Genomic DNA, 8,611 nt, shown 5'->3' with positions numbered 1-8,611 from the left:
GTGCGTTTAAGCTTCTCAAATTTTTCAGTGATCTGACGATTTTCAAGAACGAACTTTTCATTTTCTTTCCTAACCTTTTCTTGGTCAATTTTATCATTTTCAATTTTTTTAGTTAATTCTTTTAATCTGTCAGTTGAAGCTTTCAACATTTTATCACGGTCAAGGATCTGATCCTCAACACTTCTGACTCTTGCAGTCAGATCATCAACCTTCTTACCATTGAGATAGGTCATTGTACTACAAACTTTGCATTCTTTGATGCAATTTCTGCAGTCAACATCACCATTGATTTCTTACCTGACTCAGTCTTTGACGCGTTTGAACTTACCTAGCTTTTAGACTCAGAAACGGATTTAGAGTCTACCTCAAGTGTCTTAGCAGCCAGCACCTTGTCATCCATCTTTCCCAAGTTTTCAGCATTCAACTCTTGAGTCGTGTCAATGATTCCATTATCAACCTTCTTTGGCTTCTCTTCTTTGTCTTTCTCTTTCTCTTCTTTCACTTCTCCGCTTCCCCACCATTATCTTTGCCATACTCATCTTCATCAACCATTTCTTTAATTATGGTTTCAAGATCAAGAGTGTTATGGTCAATAGAAATGTTTCCCATGGGGTCAAGATAACATTCTCTCTCTGGATCCCATCCCCTTTCTCTTTTTGCTTCAAGATAGATACCAGATAATCTGATCATTTTGTTCTGAGCTATCATCTTTTTGTAACCATACTTCTGTTCTTCAGTTCTGTTGTCTTTAAAAGGAACAGGTTCAGCAGATTTTGCCATGAAAGCATATCCAACCGCATCCTCCTCAGGTAACAACTCGCTCCAGTTGAAACCTTCATCGTCGTGAATCACAGCAAGAGCTCTAGATTTCTCTTTGTTATCCTCAAGCTGCTTCATTCTTGGTGGCTCCGATTTATTCTGATGATAAATCGCTTTCTTGTAGTAATCTTCTCTGAACGGGTTTTCAGACTCATCAGCATAAGCATTTCGGCATTCATGCTTAAAATGACCTTTCTGTTTGCACTTAAAGCATGTCACTTTAGACTTGTCAAAGCCTAACTTGGTAGATGGTCCACCAATAGACTTCCTTCCGGTTATCTCCATGAAACGTTGCGCCCGTCGAATTGCACTGGCCATACACCACCTTATATCGATCAGTTCCATCTCCTCAGGATCAATCTGATCGTAATCTTCCTTCGTCAGGTTGGTGTTGCCTATCTTGCTTGCCACAAGGCTTTCATATGATTCTAGCACAGACGCTAAGAAAACCATCTGTTGCTTTGCCGATTTCTCGCTGAAATTTTGAGCGTTCTTTAAGTCTACAGCGATGTTGCATTGAAATAGGTTCTTTGCATCAGACTGGTTTGAATGTGACGAAGAACCACTGTGAAATCCACTGCTTTGACTCTCTTTGCATGAAGTATTGGAATTTTCAGCAGAAAAAGCTGTCTTGGGAGATGTATTCTTTGGCATCATGCTTTTTGGATAATACAAATCCAAGTTCTGTTGGTATGATGAGTGATTAACTTTGTGTGTTTTCCTTAACTCCAGCTCATGACTCTCTAGTCTCTCAATCAACAAATCCATTGTGAGCTGTTCAGACTTGATCGTATTCTTCAACATCAACGCATAATTTTGCCAATCCATCTCATCTGGCAACGAGTCAAACAATTTATCGACTAGCTCTTCTTGAGAATAGAAAATTTCATGTCTCGCCAGCTCCAGCTTCAGGTGCCCAAACCTCTCAATCATTTTACAAACTGATTCATTCTTTAAACAACCAAATAAATCAAACTCTTTTCTTAGCAGTTTCTTTTATTTTTCACTATTTCTGCACTTCCCAAACAGTTAACTTTCAACTTTTGCCAGAGATCTGTAGAATTCTTCTACTCGATCAAGGATATTATATCTTCTCAGACAGATTGAAATAGCAGTGCGATGCATTTTTGCTCAGCAACAAACGATTCTATTTCATCAGATGATGTTAAGCTTTCACCAGTTTTGCCTCCATCAATGTATCCATTCTTTAGACTCTTCCAGCTGGGATAAGCAAAGGCCTTCAACCATTCTTCAAACTTCTTGGCCCACCGACTGTACTCTTCGATAGCCATCAACTTCGGGGGTTTGTTATATGTTCCAAAAGTACTTTCAACTCCCAAGGCATCCAATAAGCTTTTCTTTGTACTCGGTGTGTTCTCATTGGTGTTGCTAGAAGAAGTATCGTCTCTAGAATTTCCAGCAAAGGTATACATATCGCTAAACGGATTCATGAATAGATCATCCATCTTGCACGTACCTGAAAAATCAGTCAAACACTTAGAAAAAATTTTAAATTTTGAAAATCAGAAATTTCAAGCGAAATTAGTTTGAAGCGAAATCAGCTTCAAGCGGAATCACAAGAAATTTTCAAGCGGGATCAGCTTTCGAGCGAAATAAGAACCAAACTTTCAAGCGGAATATGATTTGATCTGATTTGGCTTAAAAATACAAAAGTATTTCAAGCGGGATCAAGATTTCGAGCGAAATCAGATGCAATACTCAAGCGGAATAAACTTTTTAAGAGGTTTCGATTGAAAATTTTCAAGCAGAATCTGATGATGTCACTGTTTTCGAACAACTTTTCAAGCGAAATATCACTTTTTTGTCCAATTTTTATCGAATTACAGTCCAAAACTCTCAGGGATTAGTTAACACTGTATTTCACTTGATATATGTCAAATTCAGGCCATTTCAACCGCTGAAATATGTTCAAATCAGAAAAGAAATGGTAGAAGAGTGAGAATCCGATGATTTCAAGCTGTAGTGGTATGAACTCCTCGTCCTGAGCTTTGATACCACTTGTTGGATCGGTTCCGTGATCCTAAACAGTCAGTAAAGGCAGTTCATCATCATTTACTAAGGCGGAATCAAAGTAAACAACTTTACACAACTTGTTCTCTTTAACTTTCTTTCTATTACTGCTTTTTTGAGTCTTTATAATGAATTCTGACTAAATTTTGGCAGCACCTCGACTCTTACACAATGACCTGATTTCGCTCCAAACGTTACAAATGAAATCATCACACACCTATTTATAGACCCATTGATTCCGCTTGAAACTGTCCAAGCGGTATCTGATTCCGCTTGAAACCACTCAAGCGAAATCACCAATATGTAAGTTCGAGCGGAATCTCATGTATATCTGATTTCGCTTGAAATGACAAACATGTCATTTCAAGCGGAATAACATGAATAAACCACTTTTCTTGTTTCCAAACCCTAATCTAACCTATCTAGACCTAAGACTCGATTAAGACGTAGTAAACAGACATTCAGTGCACCAACAAAGAATAACTTGGATTTCAAGTTTTGGAGCATAAAAGTACCTTTTTATCATACTTTTCTTATTTTCTCTCAAATTTATGATTCAACTTCTTTTTTTTTGGGTAAAGGGTTACCCCGGTGAATATTATATCAACAAAATTTCAAAACACAAGTGGGGGACAGAATATCCCTCAGTTCTCAAGTATGACATGCCATACTCGAGTAAACAAGACAAACAAAGCCTCAAACAAGCTAAAATGCAAACCACAAGACAACCTACTAACGAAAATTAAACAAAGGAATTAGCCATTATGATCATCCTCCATCAGCAGCCCTCGTGGTAGACTCCAATCTTGTAACATTGCGGTAGCTTGGCGCGTTGGTTTATATCTCATCATATGTAGCTTCAACCGCACTGTTGTGAGAATAATGTCTATCAGTTGATCCGTACTCCTTCTCTTAGCTGAAAAAAGTCTTTGGTTCCGCTCTTGCCAGATAAAATAGGACGCCGCACCAACAACAAGTTTCGTAATAATATGCTCGACCGCTTTTGACTGCGCAACAAGAAGCAAATGATCAAAAATCCCAGCCCAAGAGTTTTGAACATCCTCCATCCCTGCTTTCTTCCGAATACCCTTCCAAACTAGAGCCGAATAATTGCACTCAAAGAATAAATGATCATGAGAGTCCGGTCCAGCCGTGCATAACAAACAGCACATGAGGTTGAAGTTTGCATTACCCAAAGAATTCCACTTACTCATAACATCCTGCGTTTTAAGTTTCTTGTTCAAAAAAAGCCACATTAGAAACGAATGCCGAGGAATTGACTGAGGAAACCAAACAGCGTCGGCCCAAGGGACTTCGGGTTGAACCTGGTGTAAATCATTCCAGCAAGCCGCAGTTGTGAACTCCATCTCCTTAGCCGCTCTTGTTCTCCAAATAATTTTATCTTGAACTCCAGCTGTGATAGCTACATTAGGAAGATTGCGCAGCTCTGAAGCTTGTTGTAACCATGACATCGACCATATCCACTCCCCTGACTGGCACATATCCGCAACCGTAGCTTCCATTTGAAACCCAGCGTTAGAAATCATTCGTGGTGTAATAAAATTTTTAAGGGGACACACCTCATGCCATTTATCGAACCAAACAAGTGTGCGAGCACCATCACCAATCTTAGACCAGACATACTGATGCACAAGCGGCCGTAACTGTAACATTTTTCTCCAACTCCATGTGATATTTTGTTTGACCGGTAAATCCCAAAAACTTCTTCCGCCAATGCGATACGAATGAACCCACTTAACCCAAAGAGATTCTCTAAGAGTGATAAGGCTCCATATATGCGTAACCATTAGAGCATTATTCATGTCCCTGACACGCCGAATACCTAGACCACCTTCGCGCTTCGGGAGACACACTTGGCTCCATTTCACCTTAGCCTTTCCTTTAATATTATTTCCTTGAGCCCACAAAAATCTTCGCATTCTATCCTCCAAATCTTTGACAATTCGTTTTGGTAATATGAACATCGATGCCCAATAAACATGCATTGATGACAAAACCGAACGAACTAATTGAACTCTCCCAGCAAACGATAAGCTCTTAGATTTCCAATCCGTAATCCTGCTCTCCATATTTTCCACCAGCCGCTTACAATCATTATACGTAAGTCTAGTCGATATCAAAGGCACCCCAAGATACCGAACTGGCAATATACCCTCATCAAAAGGAATAATGGTCCGAATGCTTTCTCTAACCAGGTTAGACACATTTCCATAAAATACTGTACTCTTAGTCATGCTTGGAACCAATCCTGACATCTTTTTAAAGGTCTGTAAAGCATCCATAATAATCTTAGCCGAACTGAGTTCACCTCGAGCAAACAAGAATAGATCATCCGCAAAGCATAGGTTGATTATCCGTTGTTTCTCACATTTGTTATGAAACTGAACTCATTAGATATTGAAATCTGCTTTTAAAGGATGAGGGTAAGGACTTCAATAACCAACGTAAACAAGTATGGTGACATAGGGTCTCCTTGTCTAAGACCATGCTTTGTCGGAAAATAACCCTGAAGATTTCCATTAATAGCCAACGAGAAATAGTGGAAGTTACACAAGCCATAATCCATCTAATCATCTTTTGGTTGAACCTAAACCCCATGAGTATTTGCTCTAAAATATTCCAATCAACCGTATCATACGCCTTTTGAATATCCACCTTAAAAGCACATCTTGGAGGACCATGATTGCGGTGATAATTATGCATTAATTCCTGGGTTAGAAGAATATTGTCTGGAATCCTTCTACCTGGCACAAAAGCCGATTGGTTAATACTAAAAATATCACCTAACCCTTCTTTAATACGATTAGTGATGATTTTGCTAATACACTTATACAAAGTGTTGCAACACGAGATGGGCCGGTAATCGGTAATTAAAGCCGGGGTACTAACCTTGGGAATAAGAGAAATAATCGTGTGATTGAGCTGAGTAAGAAGGCTACCATTATCGAAAAAATCACGCACCGCACTGCAGATATCATTGCCAATTACATCCCATGATTTTTTAAAGAATATCGATGTATAACCGTCCGGGCCAGGAGCTTTGTTCCCAGCTATAGAAAACATAGCTTGCTTAATTTCCTCATTGCTTACCATCCATGCCATAGCCGTAGCTTTATCTTCTGAAAGGACCTTAGTGAACAGATCGGGCATAGGATGCTCAGCAATGTCTCCAACACTACCAAAAAAATTAGAAAAATGATTCACCATAACCTGAGGAACATCGCCTCCTTCATACAGAGTACCAGTCCCATCCCGGATTGCAAAAATTCTGCTTCGGTGATTTTTTGCTTTAACAACATTGTGAAAATACTTCGTATTTGAGTCACCCAAAGAAAGCTATTCAACCTTGGACTTTTGTTTTAAAAACGAACATTCATCCTGAACTGCCACCTTATACTCCAGTAAAAGGCGACTATGTTGCACTTGCAGCTCAGCATTTGAAGGATGTCTATCAATATCAATTTGACACTCATCCAGCTTCTTTCGCACATTCTTAACATTTTCATGCAGGTTACCTTGCTTATAAAATAATTTTCTAAGAGGAGGTTTTAGCAACTTCAATTTTTAACAACTTGAAACATACGATAACCATCTTGTTCCATATTCCACACTCGTGTAACTTCATCCAAAAAACCCGGCTTATCCACTACCAAATTAGCAAACTTAAAAGGCTTGGGCCTATCACGTTTCACATTTGGCAGCCGAAGAATGCATGGCAAATGGTCCGGCACACGATACGGATGAAAATAGGCTGCTGCACAAGGAAACATATCAATCAGCTGAATATTTCCCATAATCCGATCGAGTTTCTTAAAAATAGGCCCACTATCTATTTGTTTATTAGTCGACGTGAAATGAATCCCAGATCTATTAACATCAAAAACCTCTATCTCATCGATGCATTCCTTAAACTCCTTTGTCCTTATGTTATACGTGGACGAACCTTCCACAGTATCCTCATGAAACAAATAAGCATTGAAATCTCCCATTAAGGCCCATGGTCTATCATACATATATGAAAATGATGGACGCAAAGATTCTGCCATAAAATCCATCTATTCCTGTAGTAATTTTCCGCATACACAAAGGAGACAAAAATCACTTTTTGGTCCAGCTTAAAGATAACCTGGTAATGAATAACCTGATCTATTTTAGACAAAATAATAACATCAACTACCCTATCATGATTCTCGTTCCCTTGACGCAGCAATTCGCATTAGTAGCCCAGCTCCAAGAATTGCAAACTTTTTTACACACATTATAGACATTCGAAGAATCCACATGAGTTTCCATAATTGCACACACCTGTAAATGATTATCCAAGACCACCTGACGAACCTCCTTCTGTTTTAGGGAGCGGTTCAACCCCCTTATATTCCAAGCGGCAATACTACCCCATTGGAAACCTCGTAACCGGGTGTGCTTGCACCCTCAGGATTTTTGTCATCTGATTTCCGAGCCATAGATTTTGGAATTTCTGTTAGGAGATCATCAACCTCAAACTCATTTTCGTCTAGAAACACCTCCTCCGTAATACCCTTACCACCCTTATTACTAGAGTCCGGTTTACTACTAGGGTTCCGAGTTGCCGTTTTAATCCCGTCTCCATCTTGCAAAACATCAAAGGTATTAGACAAACAAATTTGGGAAGAGGATGTCGCACCCCCACTTGATTTGTTCTTAGGTATCGGCCTGTACACCATCTTTGGTTTTTGATTTTTAAGCTGGACTCCTTGCTGGGGTTTCTGATTTTTGTTATTATTTCCTTGCTGACTCCCTTTCTTCCTTGTAACTTCAGTATAACCATCATTCTGCTCTTTCGAATCATTATTATCCTGTCGAATAGGATTTTTTGGACAAGTAGACTCCTCATGTCCGAAGACACAACATGCTAAACACCTAGATGGTTCCCAATCGTATTCTACTTTAACATCAACCTTAGAGTATCCGTTCCCATTCAAACCAGGCACTGCAATTGTAACATTCCTCTTCAAGTCTGTCGCTGCATTCACCTCTATTAACGCTCTCGCAAAACTGCTCCTACCCTAAGATTCAGTGCACATTGTGGCCGTATAGGAATCCAATCTTTTTGGCACACCTATTTTTGAAGCAAGTAAACTCAATCCATCTTCCGTAAATGCTGCCAATGGAATATCATGGATTTTAACCCACACCGGTATAGTATTAATGTCCTCTTTCATTACCGTAATAGCCGGTGACCATTCATTCAAAATGATTTGAACATTCTTTATCAACCAAGGACCATCTTTGAGTAACTTATCCATGCCTTCCTTAGTTTTAAATTTGAAGAAAGAGAAACCTTTCGCATTCATCATAAATTTTGAAATCACATACTTCGACCAATTATTCCTAGCAAAATAATCAACTACCGGAAACGCAAGTCTTTTACCAAGAAAATACCCATACAATGTGTTGGCATAGCGTTCACTCACCTCTTTTACCGAAGACATTGTTATAACAACGTCAACACCTTCCATCTGTTCATTTGCTTCCAAGTGCCTGAAATTCACTTTTACCATATCCTTTTTCTTCGGGACAACACTAGCAAATGACATAGGTTTTTTATTAGCATCTGTCGCCTCATTGTCAGGTTTAGTAGATGAGGAGGCCCTCATTCCTTCCAAGTTTTCTCCATATGACATAAAGTTATCCATATTAGGGTTTGCATGGCCAGAGTTATCATGATCATTAGTAATAGGGTTTGTATGCGAACCCATAC

General features: G+C 39.2%; 2 protein-coding genes across 2 annotated transcripts; both read right to left on the bottom strand.

The window, feature by feature from the left end:
- Positions 1–498: 498 nt before the first annotated feature.
- On the bottom strand, positions 499–6,926 carry LOC110893442. The gene is made up of 5 exons (XM_022140550.2): positions 6,455–6,926; positions 5,356–6,158; positions 3,611–5,252; positions 2,147–2,296; positions 499–833 (listed from the first exon to the last, which is right to left on the bottom strand). Exons 1-5 carry the CDS (start codon positions 6,924–6,926, stop codon positions 499–501), a joined length of 3,402 nt encoding a protein of 1,133 aa, XP_021996242.2.
- A 315-nt stretch (positions 6,927–7,241) lies between these two features.
- On the bottom strand, positions 7,242–8,546 carry LOC110893441. The gene is made up of 2 exons (XM_022140549.1): positions 7,970–8,546; positions 7,242–7,867 (listed from the first exon to the last, which is right to left on the bottom strand). The coding sequence occupies exons 1-2, from the start codon at positions 8,544–8,546 to the stop codon at positions 7,242–7,244; spliced, it is 1,203 nt and encodes a 400-aa protein (XP_021996241.1).
- Positions 8,547–8,611: the final 65 nt, after the last annotated feature.

The sequence above is a fragment of the Helianthus annuus genome, chromosome 12 (genome assembly GCF_002127325.2).
Source record: "Helianthus annuus cultivar XRQ/B chromosome 12, HanXRQr2.0-SUNRISE, whole genome shotgun sequence".
NCBI lineage: Eukaryota > Viridiplantae > Streptophyta > Magnoliopsida > Asterales > Asteraceae > Helianthus > Helianthus annuus.
Note: the sequence above shows the minus strand (reverse complement) of the source record. Positions and strands in the feature narration are given on the sequence as shown.

Excerpts from the sequence above, each read along its gene's own strand:
- LOC110893441 (XM_022140549.1), bottom strand. The coding sequence starts at position 8,546 with ATGGATAACTTTATGTCATATGGAGAAAACTTGGAAGGAATGAGGGCC. Across the intron at positions 7,868-7,969 it reads TTTACTTGCTTCAAAAATAG|ACTTGAAGAGGAATGTTACA; the intron begins GTGTGCCAAAAA and ends ATGCAGCGACAG.
- LOC110893442 (XM_022140550.2), bottom strand. The coding sequence starts at position 6,926 with ATGGATTTTATGGCAGAATCTTTGCGTCCATCATTTTCATATATGTAT. Across the intron at positions 2,297-3,610 it reads GATGGAGGATGATCATAATG|GTACGTGCAAGATGGATGAT; the intron begins GCTAATTCCTTT and ends CTGATTTTTCAG. Across the intron at positions 834-2,146 it reads GGATGCCTTGGGAGTTGAAA|GTTTCAACTGGAGCGAGTTG; the intron begins GTACTTTTGGAA and ends ACGACGATGAAG.